This window comes from Beta vulgaris, chromosome 1 (assembly GCF_026745355.1).
Source record: "Beta vulgaris subsp. vulgaris cultivar EL10 chromosome 1, EL10.2, whole genome shotgun sequence".
In the NCBI taxonomy this organism is placed as follows: Eukaryota; Viridiplantae; Streptophyta; class Magnoliopsida; order Caryophyllales; family Amaranthaceae; genus Beta; species Beta vulgaris.
Window position 1 is genome coordinate 63198896 of NC_079202.1, and position 20541 is coordinate 63219436.

The 20541-nt window shown below is 33.9% G+C and overlaps 1 protein-coding gene and 1 pseudogene across 1 annotated transcript; both read left to right on the forward strand.

Moving 5' to 3' along the window:
• The first annotated feature begins 4046 nt into the window (after positions 1-4046).
• Positions 4047-10063, forward strand: LOC104892494 (hypothetical protein). The gene is made up of 6 exons (XM_048640885.2): positions 4047-4230; positions 4640-4936; positions 5198-5320; positions 7129-7200; positions 8179-8559; positions 9409-10063. Exons 2-6 carry the CDS (start codon positions 4662-4664, stop codon positions 9941-9943), a joined length of 1386 nt encoding a protein of 461 aa, XP_048496842.1. The 5' UTR covers positions 4047-4230; positions 4640-4661; the 3' UTR covers positions 9944-10063.
• A 219-nt stretch (positions 10064-10282) lies between these two features.
• Positions 10283-19504, forward strand: LOC104889973 (ABC transporter E family member 2-like; annotated as a pseudogene).
• Positions 19505-20541: the final 1037 nt, after the last annotated feature.

Genomic DNA, 20541 nt, shown 5'->3' on the forward strand with positions numbered 1-20541 from the left:
TTATAGTCCTTATTTTAATTGAAACATTAGGCAATGAAATTGTAGTGTATTGGTGGCAAAGCTCTTACTTACTAAGGATAAAAATAATAATATATTTTTACCTAATCTTCTAAAGACAAAGCTCCTATTATTACCGTATATTTTGACCCTCCTCTAGCAGAATTATGGAGCATAAAGGAAGGTTTAATTTGGCTCTCGAGCAACGCAAGCAAATCCAACATCATGATCTCTATTATATAAGGGAAGGGGGGAGCAATGGTGTCCTCTTTTGAAACGCCTATTTTGCCCCCCTTCTCTTTCTAAATAAAGGAATGTCAAAATCAAAATACCGAAAATAAATTTACAACACCCACTCACAAATCACTTAAAAGAATAAACTTTACAAATCACCCATACAATTGAGAAAATCACGTTATAAAAATCACGCAAATCACTCAAATAATCAGAAAACTTTATTAAAACTTAAAATTAATATACAAACTAAAACTAATAACCTAGAACGTCAATACATACAAAAACATTTACAAAAATTTACTTACAAGTCACTATTCTCAAGAACTATTCACAATTAATGGTGGGTCATGATAAAAAATAGAGGTGTATTTGTAGTGAAATCAAAATTTAGAAATTAGACAAGGAAAAAAAATTATTTACTTTTTTTATAGTGTTTCCTATATATAATGAAACTTTTACATATATTTGGACGTATTTTTTCTATTATATAATAGCGATATGTTATCAAGGTAAAAAGGTTTATATAAAATATCATTCAAAAATTAAAGTACAACATATCTCTATTATATAAGGGAAGGGGGGGAGCTATGGTGTCCGCGAATGAATAAACTATCTTACCTCCTTCCCATTCTAAATTACAAATTCACTTACAAATCAAAGGGGGCTTCAAACAAAAAAATCAAAAATATAATTATAATAATCACTCACAACTCAACTAAAATCATAAAATTGCATAATTTACGTTATGCACATCACTAAAATGAGAAAACTTTAGAAAAACTTAAAAATTCACTTGCAAACTACAACCTATGAAAAAATTGACTTGAAATTAAAGTGTCTACTTTCTTTACAATGTATGAAGTACTGTACTTAATTCAAAAATCAACTAAAAAATTATAATATTAGAAATTATAAATAAATTCAAAAATTTTCTATTTTATTCATAAAATTTAACTTTGAAAAGTAAAAAAAAAAAAAACAAAAAAAATGGTGAGAGACTTAAGTGACATAAACTAAACCAATCAAATTTTGCAACTAAAAACAATTATACTTCGTATGTATAATGTTCAAATTTTGACTCTTATGCCCAAGAAAATTGAGTTTATGTTCGAAAAATTCTAGTATTCTCATATTGTAAAACTATTATTGAAATAGTGCAACAACAATGGTTTAGCAAATACTTGTACTTCCATGTGCTTACGAATTGTATAGACTTGAACAAACATTTCAGGCTAAGGAGTAGAGTTTAGATATATTGGACAGGAGCATGACAAAGTGGCAGATGCACTTGCTAATAACTATTTTATTCCCAACCACCCTAGCTTTGCTTATAAGCTTTTTTATTATCGATTTATGTAACGTTTAACTTTGGATGTATTTAATCTATGCTTACCTCGTTCACTAAACTTTGTGATAAACATGTGTATCCTCAACACACAAAAAAAGGAACCCAATATTGTTGATGCAATCTTTATATTGTTCCTCTTAACAGCACGATAAGCCATCGATTGGTGGATATAATTAGGTTGATATATGCCATTTAAATCTAAACTTGAATAACTAATACTAGTATATGGTAAGCTATCTGTGTTTAATTGGAACTGTTGGATCGAAATTATTAAAATGAAAACTGAAATGGAGAGGACAGATGGCTTCATGATATCATTAATGGTTTCATTCCCTTCCCAAAATAACTACTCACAAATCATAATAAATTATAAACTAAAACATATTAATAATTATTAACATGAACTAAGACACTAATCTAGGATGAAGAATTAAACAGAGTAAAATGACATGAAATAAAGCAACAAAATATTTGAGGGAGTAAAAAAATCTCATTCAAGCTACAAGAAGCTTCCAAATCTTTAAGTTTCTTTCATAAATTCTTCAAATTCCAAACATTTAGCTTCAAAAATTAAGGTCCATGTCTTTTAAAGGATTAAACATTATGTTATTAAACGCGTCGAAAAACTGGGATTTTTCCGCGGAGGCAAAGCAGAGCGGGAGCTCCATATATTTTGGAGCGGATGCACCTGAATTTAAACGGCTATATCTCTTTCATTTTTCATCGGAATCGGATTTGCTACCACTGGTTGGAAAGCTATCGAACCAAACTTTTATCTACAACTTAAATCACCCAAAAATATTGTGTGTGCTGAAAGTTATATATATTTGAAGTTAACACTTATACATAAATCCTTCAAAAAATGTCTTATTTTGGTAAAATTGCTCCATTGTATGCTCAGTGTGTGGGATTGAGACTTATGAGGTCGAACCTACAACATCAAACACAAACTAAGCATTCTCGAACCTTATAAAGTATCCAAAGTAATTAATATTCACAAAAAATAAGCTACAAATAAGTTAATTATTCCGAATTAAGCAAAGTAAGCTAGAAATGCAAAATGATGAGTAAAAAGAACTCTAAACATCTTTATTACATAAGGAAAGAGGAGGGGGACACCAAAAATGGTAATTCCTTTTATACCCTTGTATGTATATAATGCGCATTTGGCAAACTTAAAATTGTATATTCCGATTCCGTTGAATGTAAATCCAGTTATTGTTTCTAAGAGATCACGTGTCTTATTGCTTTATCGTGTGGATCATCGCTGATGCTGTGAGATGAAGTAAAGAGAGCCTAAACTGGAAGGTTTTATTTTCTGTTCAATTTATTAAGAAAGAAAAGTTTAATTGTTCCGTTTTTAAGAAAATATATATCCATGTTTGATTTGTGCCTTACTTGCTTTAGAATATGTTAGGAGTGACCACCCCTTTCTCTTGCACAAAGTTTTAGGAGAAATACCCTAGCCTTCCTTCTTCATCAATTAGGAGCTGCCATGGGTGTTTTCTTTAAGTGCCGATTTCGATTTTGATATTCGTTTTGTAATTTAGAAAGGGAAGGAGGACAAAATAGGCATTTCAAAAAAGGACACCATCGCTGAACCCTTCCCTTATAAAGTATTAGCCTTACATGTAGGGGTGTAAGTTCGGTTTTTGGTTTGGTTTTAGGTCAAAACCAAACCAAACCGAAATAAATTCGGTTTTGAAATTTCCAAACCAAATCCAAACCGAAATTCGACTCAATCCAAACCAAACCAAACCAAAATATGAAACCAAAAACCAAACCAAACCAAACTAAACCGGATTTTTTTTATCTTTTAAAATCCAAACCAAAACAAACCAATTTTTTTTCATATTCCAAAATCCAAACCAAACCGAAATGAAATTAAATCAAACCAAGATAAAAACCAAACCGAATTTAAACCAAACTTTTTGATAATTTGTATTTTAAGTGACAATATTTTTGTATTTTCGTAATTAATTTTAAAAAAAAAAGAAACACAAAAAAATAATAGACAAAATTCATATGATAAGTGACAATAATTCGGTTTTTTCGGTTTTCCAAAACCAAAACCAATCCAAACCGAAAAAATAATTTTTTTGAATCCAAACCAAACCGAATTTCAAAAAAAACCAAACCAAATTACTAATTCGGTTTGGTTTGGTTTGGTTTTCGGTTTTTAACCAAATAACTTACACCCCTACTTACATGCACGCAATGCGTGCAATAGCGTGATAGCATATGAAGTAGAAAATGAAATTAATTGGGTAGAAAAACTGTCTTTACATTTTTTTTTAGAAAAAAAGTTAGTTTAAACGTCCTACTTTTTCCCCTCTTCTCATTCAAAATAAATCAATTACCTATCTCCCTATCTTTTTATTTTTTTTTGGTGTCCCCTTGTGTTGCCTTATATAATAGAGATAAAATAGAGATAGTTTTTTTTTTTAAAAAAAAAAGAAAAATTGAAAAAAAAACGCTCAGAGTTAGGGAAGTCTCGAACAGCAGAACACTCGAAGTCTCGAACAGCAGAACAGGAAGCGAACTCGAAGCGACGGCTGAACTCTGAAGCGAAGCAAAGCCGCGCACCGCCGACCCCACCGCCGACTCGCCGGCCTCCCGAGACGCCCATTACATTTTTCAATCAGTTTGTAAGTTTTCTTAACTAACCCTAAGTTTTAGCATAAGTTTTTTTTTTAAGGTAATATTTTATATTTACATTTGTTTGGTTGTGAATTACTGAATTATGATATTTGTGAAACGTTAATTTGTGATTGTGGAATGTGGATTTATGGTTTTTGATTGATTTGTTTAATTGTTGTTGGTTTGGAAAATTGGAAATTGGAATTGGTAATGAACTCATGATTTAGGAAATTGTTAGTTCGCAATTTGAAATTTCTAATTAGGAAATTATAAATATGAGTTGATTTATAATTGAAATATTGAATAGTTTGGTTTGAAGAGGAATACTTTGATATGTAATTGATTAATTCATGCTTCTGTCTTCAATGGAGAATATCCATTTTCTTTCTCCTCTCACAATTTATCTCTGAGTTATAGTGAGCTTCGAACAGCTGCAAAAATGGAGAAACAAGAAGAGAGAGAACAAAACCAGCAAAATTGGAGGAAAGAAGTCGATAACAACATCAAATGTCTCCAATCTCTTGTTTCCGGCGCCGATTTTGCTTTAGAAAATCGCAATTTCTCTTCTGGAAAACTCCTCAGCCTTCGTCTCTCCGGATTCGTCGAATCTCGCTCCCAAAACGATGTTGACGTGTCCTTTCTTCATCCTATTCGCTGCGACGCCATGTCCAAGCTTGCTGCCGCTCGCCGTCAACGAACTCTTGATTCTAACCGGTGATTCTCTCTCTTTATTGGTTGCTTTTCTGTTATTTGTACTTTCTTTTGAATGATGCAAATTGAAACAAAACGTTGTTGTCTGATAATTTCAAGGAAACTTCATATTATAGCATTGATGTTGATTGTTGATTAGATGAAATTTCTGGTGCTAATTCTAGCTCAGTTTTGTTGCTGACGATGATTGGTTTTATTTAAGAGATTTGTTAAGTTATGGAGCTGTAATTTGAACTGATTAAATCTTTCGCATTTTTATGAAAGTTGGGAGAGAAACAAAAAAAGGAAGAAGATGAAGGTTGAAGAAGAAGGCGGGGAAAAATATCGCTGCAACGCCATGTCCAAGCTTGCTGCCGCTCGCCGTCAACTAACTCTTGATTCTAACCGGTGATTCTCTCTCTTTATTGGTTGCTTTTCTGTTATTTGTACTTTCTTTTGAATGATGCAAATTGAAACAAAACGTTGTTGTCTGATAATTTCAAGGAAACTTCATATTATAGCATTGATGTTGATTGTTGATTAGATGAAATTTCTGGTGCTAATTCTAGCTCAGTTTTGTTGCTGACGATGATTGGTTTTATTTAAGAGATTTGCTAAGTTATGGAGCTGTAATTTGAACTGATTAAATCTTTCGCATTTTTATGAAAGTTGGGAGAGAAACAAAAAAAAGGAAGAAGATGAAGGTTGAAGAAGAAGGCGGAGAAAAATATCAAGACTTAAAGTTACTCTAATATTGGTCAAAGTTATTGTTATAATACTTAAAGTTACCCTAGAAAAATCAAAGTTTTCATCTTAACATAATAAAGTTACTCTTATACTATATAAAGTTGCCCTTGAATTTGAAATATATAAAGTTATCTTTAATATAATTTAGTTATCCTACAAGTGGTAAAAGTTACCCTTAAAATATATAAAGTTGCCCTAAAAGTGGTAAAAGTTACCCTGTTTTAGTTTTTAGATTAAGGGTTGTTTTCAGCGGATTCCACTCCTATATATATATATATATATTCCGTTCTAAAACAAATGAAACACTTACCATTTTAGACCGTATATATATATACTTCCGTTTTAAAATAAATGAAACACTTACCATTTTAGACCTTTTCAAAATAAATGAAACATTATTTTATTTGGTATTCATTTCTCTCTATCTCTCTCCTCATCATATGGGTCCCTCTTTTTCTTTCTCTCTATCTCTCTCCTCTCATAAATCCCCTTGCCAAGGCTCTACATTTCATTTAAAATAGAACTAGCATTTTTTGCACGCGATGCGTGCTTCGATTTTTTTCGAGATAGAACTTCGATTTTATTCGACATTAGTAAGAGTCAAAATTTGAACATTAGACGTACGAAGTATAATTGTTTTTAGTCGCAAAATTTGATTGGTAGTTTCTCACCAGTCTTTTTTATTTTTATTTTTCAAAGTTAAATTCTACGAACAAAATAGAAAATTTATTGAATTTATTTATGATTTCTAATATTATAATTTTTTAGTTGATTTTTGAATTAAGTACACTACTTCATATATTATGAAGAAAGTGGACACTTTGATTTCAAGTCAATTTTTTGTGAATATTTTTGTGACTATGTATTGACGTTATAGTGTATTGGTTGTAGTTTGTAAGTGATTCTTTAGTTTTGTAAAGTTTCCTCATTTGAGTGATTTGTATAATATGAATTATGCAATTCTATGATTTTAGTTGACTTGTGAGTGATTGCTATAATTTTATTTCTAGCATTTTTGTTTGAAGACTCTTTTGTTTGAAGACTCTTTTGTTTATAGGTGAATTTGTAATTTAGAAAGGTAAGGAGGTAAAGTAGTCTCTTCATTCGGGGACACTGTAGCTCTCCCCTTCCCTTATGTAATAGAGATAGAGGAAGTATATATATATGTTTATTTATCTTATTAGATTTTTTATTCTCTAAAAAATCTTAGGTTATCACATTTTCATGAAAGAAAACGTATATACTTCTAATTTGGAGGATATGGAGAGATCTTTTAATATTTATTCTAGGAAATTGATTATGATATTATTTTAATTAACTTGACATGATTAGGTGGCGCGTATTATTCTAATATCCTTTGTGAATAAAATATTTTCTTTATTAAAATAAAATAAAAGTTAACAGGCTGCTTGTAGCCTAGGTCAAGTACAATTTTAATCTTGGTTTTTCTTTCTGTTTCTCTGTCTCAGTACTGCCTTACAGTCCGATTTTGCCATGATCCCACGTCATAGACTCGGCTTTCGTTCAAATAAACCATCCAGGTTCGCGAATTTAGCTGCTTCATATTTTGTTTAATTTATGAGCTATCAATTAAAACTTGTTTGTTGTCCGCTCTTTAAGTACTATCCCTGCTCGAATTGATTATTGAATTGAAAGGGTTCTGGACGTGTAATCACAATGAGAACTATTTCCGTCCCGTAATATTGTGCTTATTTCCTTTATGCAGGGTCTTTTTGACCTTCAATATCTTTAATTCTGTATTAATAAGAAGGTTATATCATAAAAGTACATGAGTATGTTTTTTTTTAATATATTAATGAGAATATTTTGTCAAAGATTTTAAAGTTTGACCTCACTAGAAACAAGCATTATATTATGGGATAGAGTGAGTAATAAATTATTGTTTATGTGTGATATATGTTTGCTCTTGATTGAGTTGCTTGAGCAACAATGTATGTTTTTTATATCAGAATGGATCATCAGATTGTCCCATATACTACCTCCTAGTTTTGCATTTCTTTGAAGTAGTTTATATTAGTGTAGGTTATGTTTTTAGTGTAGTGGCAAGAGAATCTAGCCTGAAGCATAGCTGATCCAACTTAAAAAGAATTTCTTAAGATTCTTATTGAGCACCTAGACGAAATGGAAAGGAAGGCTAATCTATGAATTGTGGCAGTGCTACTTGCAATAATTTTGCAGTTTTCGGATTGCTTGGGATGTGCTTTTTCTTATCAGTTCGTTCTTTATGACATGCTTAATTATATTGTTGCATATAGATTATTGACAAGCGCTTGCAGAAATTGTTACTGGAATGAGGTCTTCAGGAATTAGAATCTAGATTACTCAATCTGCCCATTGACTGTTGGTTTTTGGTGTAATTGTGATGTATGAGTATACATTTCCGACTTTTACAATCATAATTTTCCTGAGGTTATTTACTCGCATTGGTTTTCTTATCTTCTGATTGCCCCGTTCAATGACTGGAATAATAACTATAACAATTTTCTGTACTTGCTCAGAATGTCCCTTCTCTCATCGTATAATGCCAAGAGGTCTGTAAGAGTTTGTGATGCAGCAAATCGCACTACAAGTGTGCGGAGTTGGGATGAAATGAACTATGATGTCTTGGTGGACATAATAAGGAGAGTTTCTCTGAAGGAGAGGCTTTATGTTGTATGTATGGTGAGCAAGACATGGTTGTCGGCAGTGTTAGATTTATTGTCAAGAAATGGTGTCATCAACCTCAAAGTTTTGGATTCCCCTAAATATCGGAAAATGCACGGTAGATACTTTTGTTTCCTGAAGCGCATGCTAGATACTAAGGCGGCTGACTCTTGCTCTGAATTGCTTCATGGTGAAACTTTTTATCGAAAACATAAGATGAAGTACATTGGTAAAAGGTACTCCCTCTGTTTTTTTTTTATCTTTCTCACTTAGAATCTTGACATTATTCATGCATAGAGAGAATCTTCTCAAATGTTCTCAATTTATAAGAAAAAACATAGTCATGTGGGGTCTTGTTTGATTCGTCTCAATTAGTACTTTATTAATATTCAATCGTTATAATTTTTACTAATATATAATGAAAGATATTTAAGTTTTAAAACGTGCATTGGAAGATGTGCAAAAGAAAGTGAGAATGATAAAAAAAAACAGAGGGAGTAGTTTTGTTTTTTGTTTTCCCAACTTTGTGAAATACGGTTTTTCAAATTTCAGAAATTGCTCCATTCACCTTACTCTAACCTGCATTAGTTGTCTTCACCTGAAATTTACTTGCCTAAACACTAGTGTATTTAAATTAATGAATAAGTATATAAATCCCCGTATTTGAACTTATGCTTTCTGAAATACTTACTTCCTCAGTCTTGAAACATTTCTCACAATTGTGTAGATCTATTGTAATGAATGTTGGAAGCAAAATAGGATTGGGGAAGTTTATTGAAACAAACCAAAAAAACACGGATTTTGGCATGTGGGATTGGGATTCGTTGTGATAGGGAAGAAACTTACCTTTTGCTTAGAGTAGGTTGGGAACAAATGATAAAAACATTAAACTACCTCCATGGTTATGCATTTCTGACTATTTCTCTTAGTGGTGAAATGAGAGGGTATCAAAGGGAGCAATTGCATAAATCTATAGTTTCCTCCCTATCCCTGAACAAACGACGTGTAAAGTTATAAACATGCTGTCAAATTTTCAGCCATTGTTCAAATAAATACAGAATAATATTTTTATCTTCATGTTTCAGGACACCCTACCTTAAGACTTTGGTAATACCACAAGCTGTGGGATTGGAACATGAATATATTATTCCTGCTATTGTATACTGGAAAGAGTTGAAGAAAGTACAGTGTCCAGTGGGGGTTATTGCACGATGTCCAAGCAGTTTTACAAAGGTCGAAACTCTCTGCTTATTTGGCCATGTGGATGATTATGCAGCTGCAATTGTACGTGACTGGTGTCCGCAACTCAAGCACTTGAGTCTCCACTCGTGTGCTTTATCGATGAAAGCCTTGTCAACAATTTTGGACGGCCACAAAAATTTGGATTTGTTGAATACCCGACATAGTTTTCGTGTTCCTGATGGCACGATTATTAATAGGTCTGGATGCTTGCAAGCTTTAGACTGGAATGAAGAGGAGATTCAGCATAAAGCTGCCGGTGTGAAGGTGCACCTTAGGTGTGCGCGAGGGCAGTGTGCTAAGTGTGCTGAACCTTACCGGTGTTGTTTTCCTGAACAGCGGTCTCCTTATTTAAAACCTCCTCAACGGTTTTATCTTTGATCTTATCAAGTTTGTATCTACAAAATATTTTGGTTTTTACTTGGTGACTTGGTGTCATGAAATTCTTGCACAAGAATGTGAAAAATAAGTTATTATCTTATAAAGTACTTGTTAGTTCAATGATTTTTTTTTTGCAATTTTTCTAGAGTAATACTAATATCAATATGAATGGAGCGGTTATTTATTGAATGAGAACTTCGCAATGGCTGTTTTTTTTTTGGGTTGCCATTGGCAATATCTATACCCATTAAAAAGCCACAAGTTTGGCTACTGTAGTCTGTAGCTTAGGTACAGTGATTTGGCGCATTTGCCCTTCCATCTTTGTGAAACTGCTTGCCTGCCCTTACTTGCTCCTCCTGACCCCCTCCATTCTCACTTTCTCAATCTTCTTCGTCTCTCTCCTCTTTTTTCTGTTCCTCTGCATTTTTTCTCTCTTCTTTTTGGTTTTAGGCTTTTGTTCAAGAAGCAATTCAAGCGGTGGGAGCCATGAAATCAGTGAGCAAACTGCAAAGTCTCCATTCAGACGTTCGATGGTAAGACAGGTATCAGTGGAATTCAGTGTTCTTTTTTATTTTTCAATTGACCAAGAAATTCCCTTTTCTATTATCTTGAACGTATCTTCTCATTTGATAATTTTGCGATTGATCAAGGGTCAAACTTTTGGAATTGCAAAATGGCCTTTTCTATTATTTTCTACTGCTCAAGCTAAGTTCAAGAAGTGCAATTGAACTTTTGGAAGAAAAGATAATTTTGCAATTTAAGACCAGCATGGCTGTTTAGAAGAAAAAGTGAGCAGTGGCGGAACCTATTACACTAGAAGTTGCTTCTCCGGTTCCCGTAATCACTTTCATTTTCATCGGATTTTATCAAGCAATCATTTAAAATGGTTAGACTTCAGAATTTGAGGTGAATCCTTAGGAAAAGACAGATGTCAATGTTTTTCCCTGGATAATGCAGTTGGTTTCTTTATTGAATTGTGTCGTATGAAACTATTTGAGGGTGGAATTTTCATATTTGATTGCTGCATCGCGGGCGTTGTCGTCATCCTCCGCACGGCTTCGCAACGACAGCAACATTCCAACAACAACAGCAACATTAGACACAGGTCGGTTTCTAATGCTTACTTTTTATATTTCAGTTTTGGATTTTGGGATTTTTTTAGTTGTAGGTGACAACAATTTCTCTCTTCTTTCAAAGGGGTTTAGCTCATATGGGATGGTTGCAAAAGGTCAGGTTGTGAAATTGGTTTCATATGGGGAAGATTCCATAATAGTCTAACAATTCCATAATAATGGTAGTCTGTTACAACAATTTCACAATGTTGCAAAAGGTCTAAGATAATAATAATGGTAGTCTTCCTTGTTTCTAATCTCTATCTGATTGGCGGAAATGCCAAGGCTGCTTCCGTAACTGCTTATGTGTTTGTGCTATCTGAGCCCACACCCATTACCATGGTTACAAAGTTACTGTCTAATGTTGCTTAGTTCTGCAGCTTTGATGAAAGGATCAACATGTTTGGAGAAAAGAAATTTTCAAGGGATGGGATTGAACTCTTAATAGGGTGCAGGGTTGTCAATGTTTCTAATGTTTTTAATCACCATGAACGGCAAAGCAAAAGGGAAAAGTACACGTTGTACCCTACGGAATGTTGTATAGCCAGGTTTTATGCATGTGTTTTTTTAAAGCCTGAGTGCTATAGATAACAAGTGCTACTCATTTGTGTTTATCTATCTTGTAGAGAGCGTGTTACTCCTGCAAAATATATGGGGGGAAATTATACTCATTGATGCTGCAACATTTTCTATATGGTGCACATATATATCTAATATAAATCTACATGCAGGGTCACAAACATGTTCTAGCAATTGACGAGTGGTTGCGGGTTAAAGGTTGTGACAATGTGTTTGCCATAGGTGACTACTTCAGTTGATCAATGCTAAATCATTGTATGTGAGAACACTTTTCTTCCCTGGCATTTCTCTCTGTTTTCTTCTTCATAGTTTGTCAAATACTGTTTGAGTTCTCACTTTTCATAAACTAAAAAAATAGGTTAGCATTTTATTTATGATGGGTTAATACATCATTTGTTGATTTTTATATTGATGTATGAGGTTTGATTTTAGGAATTGGATTTAATTTTGTTTTAATAATTAAGCTATTTTGCAACAAATTCGGTTACCGTTTGGTTGAGTTGAAGTAGAAACGTAGCAGAAAGATGATAGCAAGTTGTTTATGTTTACTAAATTTATTGGTATATGATGAAGATTACTTAATATGCTCTATGTTTTCTTTTATTTGAAGCCTTTTAATTGTATGCAGTTTTTACTTTTTGGAATTCAAGCTAGATGCATGCCTTTCCTTGAAACCTTTGACGTTTAAGCATTTTGTGTTTACTAAAAGCTCTAATGTTTGAAGGATGGTAGTGATATCTTCCTTTTAATTTAGAGTGTCATGCTCTTTAGCTCTTATAGTATTGCGTTCATGATTTTTAACATGTACAGTCAGCTATGCCTTCTTAAAATGCCTGTCCTTGTGGATTACATGTTAAGTGTTCGGGATTTTTTGCCTTTGGAGGTTAATGAGAATGATAGGCTTAAGTTTAGCCTAGAATAATGCCTTTAAGAACATGCAGTTATGTTGTGTTTGCTTTGAACTGCACTATGGTTAGTTTAATATGGCCGGTGCCCTCTAAATTTCATGTTGAATAACTAGGAGTGTCGGTTCTTGGTTTGAGTTAATATCTTAGACCTTTTAAAAGTTGGAGTTCCCTACACTATTCATTTGAATAGTATTTTGAGTCACGTTTTTATGCAATTCACCGTTCAAAGTGAAACCACGTGCAACTCACATGATGCGACGTAGTTCAATCCCCCACGCGTCCTTCACGTGACACTCCCGCTTCTCCCTCACCTCATCCTCACATCGCGTGCTTCCATCTCAGCCACACGTTGTTTTGTTTCTCTCCCCTTCTTCACGTCTCCCACTCTTTCCTCTATTGAAAATTAAATGAAACCCTAGACAGCCCCTGCCACTTCCTTCACCTTTCATCGCTTCTACCACAAATTCATTCGTGCTGAGCATACGGCACAGCGAGCATGACATCTCCGGCAATGTAATTCCGGCGATGACTTGGGGTTTACCTACCCTTGATTGATCTTCCGTCTGAGCCACACGAAACTTCCAAGGTTAATTCTTTCTCCTTTGTGACTTATGGGTTCTTATAGTTTGTACTTACCTCCCAATTATGATGCTTTAGAACATTTAGATTTTAAAATTTTGTCCTACATCTTACACATTCGCTCCTTTAATTGATGGGAATTATCTGATTTTAGTTTCATTTTATGACTATTCATTTGACCGAGCCTCAATATTCAGGATTCAGGAATTGGAAGAGTAGACCACAGTTTGGACGAATTCCAGTTTCTAGTTTCTTTTTTTTTTTTGCGATTTTTGAGTTAAGATGAAGCAAGATCAACGTAATATGGTTTTTCCGTTTTTGTTTCTTTCGATTCTCTCTGTCTTCATTTCTTTTTTTTACTTTTGTTTCTCTTCATTTTTGTGTCAGATTTTCTGAAATTTGAGTGTTTACGAAGCTGTTGTTTCTCTCACTATTCTTTTTAGATCAACGTAGTAATTGATCAAATTGCCTTCTCCCGATTTCAGGAATATTGAGAGAAACGTGTTACGAGAGAATCGACCTTTGTCGATGTGATTGGAACTCGAATTTCCTAAAAAACAAAGGTATGTTTACGAGTAATTCTTGATACAAGCTTTTAAATTGTCTTTTTTCACACAAAATTGGGGGAACAACCAAATTATTCTTCATCCATTTCTTAGAAATTGTTTTCTAATCCGTCCGGGAAATGATGTAGGAGCGTTGTTCTATTCTTCTTCTTGCAAGTTGCTGCCTTTTCTGCCATACTAGCATTATGCAGGTAAGAAAATCTGATCGATTTTGATTCTTTAAAGGCTTGATAGTTCGTCATTAAGGGTTTATTTTCAATTTCGAATTGATTAATCTCAAAGGCCTGATAATTCATGTTTTAGGATTTCATTTGAATTGATAATGGGTAATCTGATACGCCAGCTTCTCGCACATCAATCGAAAAAATACCTTCCTTTCATTAATTCATGTCTTCTCCCAAATTTTCACTTCAATTTCTATTGTCACTTTTGCTTTGTGAAAACCTAAATAGGGACATCAATAAAGAAATCTAACTATACAATCAACTAAGTCAGAAATTGAATTTAGGGTGTTCTTTATAAATGGATAGCTACAAAATAAATTCTAGAGTTAGTAGATATCGTTTGTTTGGATTAGATTAGCCTGATTTTTGCTACAGGTTTTAGTTTTTGCAATTTTCATGATGTTCAAGTAAAAGTGTTGTTGTTTGTGTTGATTTTGAGAACTAAGTGCTTACTTCAGATTTCATCGGTATATTTGTTTATATTTCGGCTGTTTATGAAGAGTACTATATTTGATGTTAGGAATCATTATCGTATTCTATAGTTTTAAGTTTGACAATGCATGGTTGCAGGATTTGATTGAGGTAGGATGTAGATTTGATTTAAGTTTAACATCTCATCTCTCCTCTCCTCTTCATTTTCGCCCATCCCCTCTTGCCGTCCTACTATGCCCTCCATTTTCACTCTCTAAATCTTCTTCGTCTCTCTCCTCTTTTTTCTGTTTCTCACCATTTTTCCTCTCTCTTCTTTTTGCTTCAAGAAGCAATTCAAGCGGTGAGAGCTCGGTGAAATCAGTTAGCAAACTGCAAAACCCCCTTCAGACGTTCGATAATAGGACAGGTACCAGTGGAATTTAGGTTTGGGTCTGATTAAGTATTCTTTTTCTATTTTGCAATTGATCAAGGAACTTTTGTTTCTCTGTTTTAGTATTCAAAATCAAGAATTTTTTATCTTCTTTTAGTTATTATGATTTCTTTTTAGGGAAACTGTGAGGAGGAAGGCAGGAGGAAGAAGAGAATGGAGGAGGAAGAAAAATAGAGGAGGTATGAGCAAATTTTTCTCTGCCTTTATTTTTCAATTTGCTTTAGTTGGATTTGGGAGTGAGGAGAGAGAAAGCCATTTTTTGCGTCGTCAAATGGTGTTGGCAGTCAAGGCGGAGGAGATGATGAGGAAGATAAAGAATTTTATACTGTATTTGGAATTGTAAGTCATATATTTTCATTGAAATCGATTTCTTGAATGCAATTTCAAGGCTAAACGGGTCAGGAAATTCCAACATTTTTGGACTCCATTTGCTTTTTCCTGGGTATTACGAATTGCTTATTTTGCAGTTAGTGATATCATGGATTATGATTATTGAAAACTCTGCTATGTTTGAGGTGATGGTGAATTTATTTGGGGTGAGGTTATGATTATATGTTTCCTGCCTTAATCGCACTTCTATTGGGTTTTTGAATTCTTCAATATGATTTTTATGATTATGATTGTTTCCTAAGGAATAGCATAAAGGAGTATTTGATTAATTGGTTGCGTTTTGTATGGATGCTAAGTTTCAAGGATGAGAGATTTTTTTAAGCAATACCTAGAACTTAAGTCCAAGGATTACGGAGTTTACTAGGCATAATTATTTTGTTCATGTCTTTGTGTGCTTGAATTTGTTCATTTGCAGCGTTTTGTGTATAATCATATAATTAATCATTTCCTTTCAGTGCACATATCCTTTTTTCTTTCTTCTAGAGGGGAGGGGGAGTTGGGAGTGGGTCGAATGGGGAGTGAAGTTGGAGTTCTTGGTGAGAATAGGTTCATCTTACCCTCCAATTATTGGTTAGCCTTACTGCCTTACACTGTCATACATGTGAGCTTTTCCAAGATCAACTTCTTTGGAAGGCTGAAGTTATTGATTCCTTTTGCTTCTCATCCATAGCCTATCATATTAGATGTTGAGTGAGTGATCACAACTACTCCATGGCACAACAATTTCGTATATACAAGTAATGACAGAAAAATGAGAGTTTCATGGAACTTATAATCTTCTTTACCTTTTTGGATCTTTGAAATAGTATATTGACCTTCGAAGTAGCATTACTGACTGGATTCTTGAAATTAAAGGCAATGAATTGAAGTGGGTGAAGTAAGGTAGAGTAAACAGTAGTTAAAGAAGTTAGGAGAGATGAACCCACAGGAAAAAGGAATGAATGACTTTGATTTAATCCCTACTCCCTAATCCCTAACCGCTAACCTTTTGAAGGTTGGAGGTGAAACACTGTTGAAATCAGCAGTGGTATGGGTGAGAAAACACCGAAATTCACTATTCCTAAATCCTAAGCATTGCTCAATCTGATCCATCCAACGCTCCTCTAATCTCAGCCACACAAATTTTCTCGCCTTACTTCAGTCATCTCCTTTCTCTCTCTTTTCATTTTTTTTCTTCCCACCAGCCTACTCCACTTTTAGCATATGTGTCAGTTTGAGCATCTGACGATCAGGGTCATCTTATAACGAGTTTATGTATACTGTGTCCTAATCGGTATTTGATTCATAATCATGTACTTTTTGACGAATATCAAATACTTTCATTTTCCATGCTGTGATTATGTATCAGAATCTACTTGTGATAGTGATCATTTGTCTCGTGTTTGATTTTACTGTCTGGATTCTTGGTCTTGTGTTATCTGTGTCATTTTGTCTAGATCTGAGAAAAAGAAATGAAATGCTGAATCTTGAATTGCGGTCTTGTGTGGTTTAGGATTCTTAAAACTCTTTGAAATGTGAAATTTCAGGCCGGTCTTGTGAAGCCTGATACTGTGGAAGGTTCTGATGTCGAAGTACCTGAATTCAATGTTTCTCACAAGCCCCAGAAGATCAATCTGAATATTCCAGTCTACTGTGAGGCACCTACTACATCAAAAGATAAGGGATTCATCCCCAGTTTTGCTCAGATGTTATGAAGCCTCTTCAGATTGAGCAATTGATGGATCAAGAAGTTGTGAATCTATCTAGTGAATAATTGCAGAGAGTTGCTTTGGCTATGTCCTTGGGGAAGGTATTCATTTTTTTGTGTGGCTCACAAGTTTTCGTTCTCTTTTATCTTTCTTGCTTTCCCTTACTGTCTCATTTACTGGTTGCTGTTGTGATTTTGTGCGCGATTTACTGTGGTAACTTTGTACAGTATGCAGGTTTCTCTTCGCATCATAGATTATGCGAAGATATCCACATTGTATAGGATTATTAAATTACATGCCTACTAACTTTTTCGTTTTGCTATTAGTTAGTAGCTGAATAGGATGCTTCTTTGGAAATATTTTTATGTCTAACGTCAACCATTTTGTACTTATGCAGCCTGCAGATATTTATTTGATTGATGAACCGAGTGCATATCTTGATTCTGAGCAGCGTATTGTGGCTTCAAAGGTGATAAAGAGATCTATTCTCCATGCCAAGAAGACGGCATTTGTTGTTGAACATGATTTTATTATGGCGACTTATCTAGCGGACAGAGTGATTGTGTATGAAGGGACACCATCAGTTGATTGTACGGCAAACTCCCGCAATCGTTGTTGACAGGAATGAATCTTTTCTTATCTGTAAGTTTCACTGCCTTTTGTTGCTTTGCCTTTTTTTTTTTATATTGAAATTATCTTGGAATACCTCATGATTGGAATCCATTAACATTTGAAATACCTTGTCTGGGTTGGATCAAGTTAAGATTTCCTGTTTTGGTAGTGTTGGGACGAGCAAGGCATTTTTATGTTAATGCGACTGTGATGCAATATGTAACTTCTACCTTTTTTCTGGAATATTGCAGCATCTGGATATTACATTTAGAAGGGACCCAACTAATTATCGACCAAGGATTAACAAGCTAGAATCCACAAAGGACATGGAGCAGAAGTCTGCTGGAACATATTATTACCTCGATGATTGATTTGATTTTCACACAGGTCCGATCTTCACAAGTATGTATTCTTAGTAAACTTTGTTCCTGTTTGTTTCATGAATTCAACTTTTCTTTTCTTTGTCTCGTGTTATTTGATGTTTTTTGGGATAATATGAATCCCATCTCATCCGCTCTCTCTCTCCTCGTATGTTTTCTTGCATCTCCGCTTTTTACCTTTTAAATTTTTAATCTTATGATGTTGTTTGCTTTTTCTTTTTTGTGAATTTGATTCTAAGTTTGATAAATTTCTAAATGCGATTGAAATTTGATGTTGAGGAATCTGTCGTATTCTAAATTTGATTGATAGAATACGTGATGTTGCAGTACTTCATAAAGTTGAGCTTGAATTGTTAGACAAAAATGGCGATTCCTCAGCTTCCTCATATTCTTTGATCGCTTTGATCTCTCTCTCAGTCAAAGACGATTAAGAATACGGCAACTGAGCATGGCATCTCTGGCAATGAAATTCCGGCGATGACTTAGGGTTTACCTACCCTTGATTGATCTTCCATCTGAGCCACACGAAACTTCCAAGGTTAATTATTTCTCCTTTGTGACTTATGGGTTCTTATAGTTTGTACTTACCTCCCAATTATGATGCTTTAGAACATTTAGCTTTTAAAATTTTACCCTATTTCTTACACATTCGCTCCTTCAATTGATGGAAATTATTCGATTTTAGTTTCGTTTTATGACTATTCATTTGCACGAGCCTCAAATATTCAGGATTATGGTCGTTTTGACTTTTTGAATTACTGCTCAAGCACATGATCGAATTATGAAATGGACTTGGCCACTTAAACTTACAAAATGAACTGAGATCAATTCTGCTCATGGAAGTTTTTGTACTTCCGTTAGCGTTGGGCTGTTGTTTGTACTATAAGTTGTAGCACTCCAGATTTCAGGGCGGGTGTGCAAAATCTTAGTGGTAATGGACAACTTATTATGCGTTTGTTGCATTCTTTTGTTTGTTTGTCGTCTCTTTTTCTTTCTTCGCTTTACCACAACTTTCCTTCTCTTTGTTTTCGCCTTATCTGAAATGGTAGGGACAGAAAATGACACTTGATTGCTTAATATCCCTCATACCTCCATCATATTCTTAGGAGGTTAGGGATTATAACTAATGTTGATTTCTTCTTCTTGAAAGCTTCCAATTCGAACTCAAACATACTTGTGTGTGTTGCTTCTTTGACCTCAAACAATCTAGATTTTTTAAATTACACAGGATTTGTAAGCAGCCGTATGGTCGCAAGAGGAATCCTCTAGAGGGATAATGTTGAGATCGTCACTGTCAAGGATCCTCTGGCCACCACAAATTACATGATATTTCATTTTTGAACGAGGGCGAAGCATGGAGAGGATTAGAGGAACAATATAATGTTGAATGTTTTTATGTCAATTAATGTAGAGTTGGACACATCTCTTTTTTTCTTTTGTAGATTTTTTGAAAATATTATCGATATGGTTAGATGTAAAAGTTGTGCTTTTTACATATAGTTTTTGGTAATCTTAAGCTTCAAATGGGCTATTTTTCCTTGAAAGTACATGTTGAGTAGACTGCTTTCTTTTTTAGAAAGCAAGTTCTGCTTAAGTTTTTGCAATGAATCGGAGTAGTTTAGTTGAATTCAACTTATTTTATAAGCTAGAATGTTTTTAGATTCTAATTTCTTTTTTTGTTCTTAGTTTGGTCTTATGTGAACTACTTGGTGCTACTTATCTAATTCATGACTAATTGGAAGTTTGAATAAGTACCATGAAATTCTTACACTGAACTTTTTTTATTAATATTGTTAGTATAGAGTTAAGTAGCTACTTGAAATATCTATAACTTTATGATATGTTGGAATGTTATTCTATTCATTGTATTCTTCAAAAGATAGTCATATACTTAGGTTTGTAATGACATGTACAAGTTGTTTTCTTATATTATCCAAAAATAAATGTAGGTTATTTGACCAACGTAGGTACCAATCTAGCTACCTTTAGGCTTCGTTTGGTAGGGCGTAAAACATTTTCCCGGAAAACTGTTTTCCTCTATTTTCAGTTTTACATTGTTTGGTTGGTAAAAGAGTGTAAAACCATTTTCCCTTGGGGTAAAATTACTCTCTCAATGATGGAAAACCATTTTCCTTTCAAAATGAAGGGAAAACTATTTTCCTTATCTCTCTTGTACACTCCTCTCACTACCTCCTTACTTTCCCTTTCATTTTTCTTTCATTTCATCATTTTTCTTACATCGAACCAAACAACGGAAAACTAATTTTGGAATTGTGTTTTCCGTTGTAAATTGTTTTCCATGAAAATCATTTTACATTGAAAATATTTTACGCCCTACCAAACGGAACCTTAGTCCCTTACCCTTTTGATACTAATCGTTATTTAGACAAGAAGAGTGAAAATGACGTTTTACCTCTACTCTTAGGCTTCATATTTAATTCAAATCAATACATCCAATCACACTAACTCAATTTTTTTTACGGCTTCCACCAAAGAATGTAAAGCTCAATTTTTTTTACTGCCTCCACCAAAGAATATCAGCTGAACTTATTGCTAATCTGCTTGCCAACATAAACATCTTGCTTTTTTGTTTTTATTCTCACTTTACATCCATTCTCATGCCAACCTCAAATATAACACATATTCTGATTGTACATTTCAATTCACTTGCTAGGCATTTGTCAACATCTTTAATGAA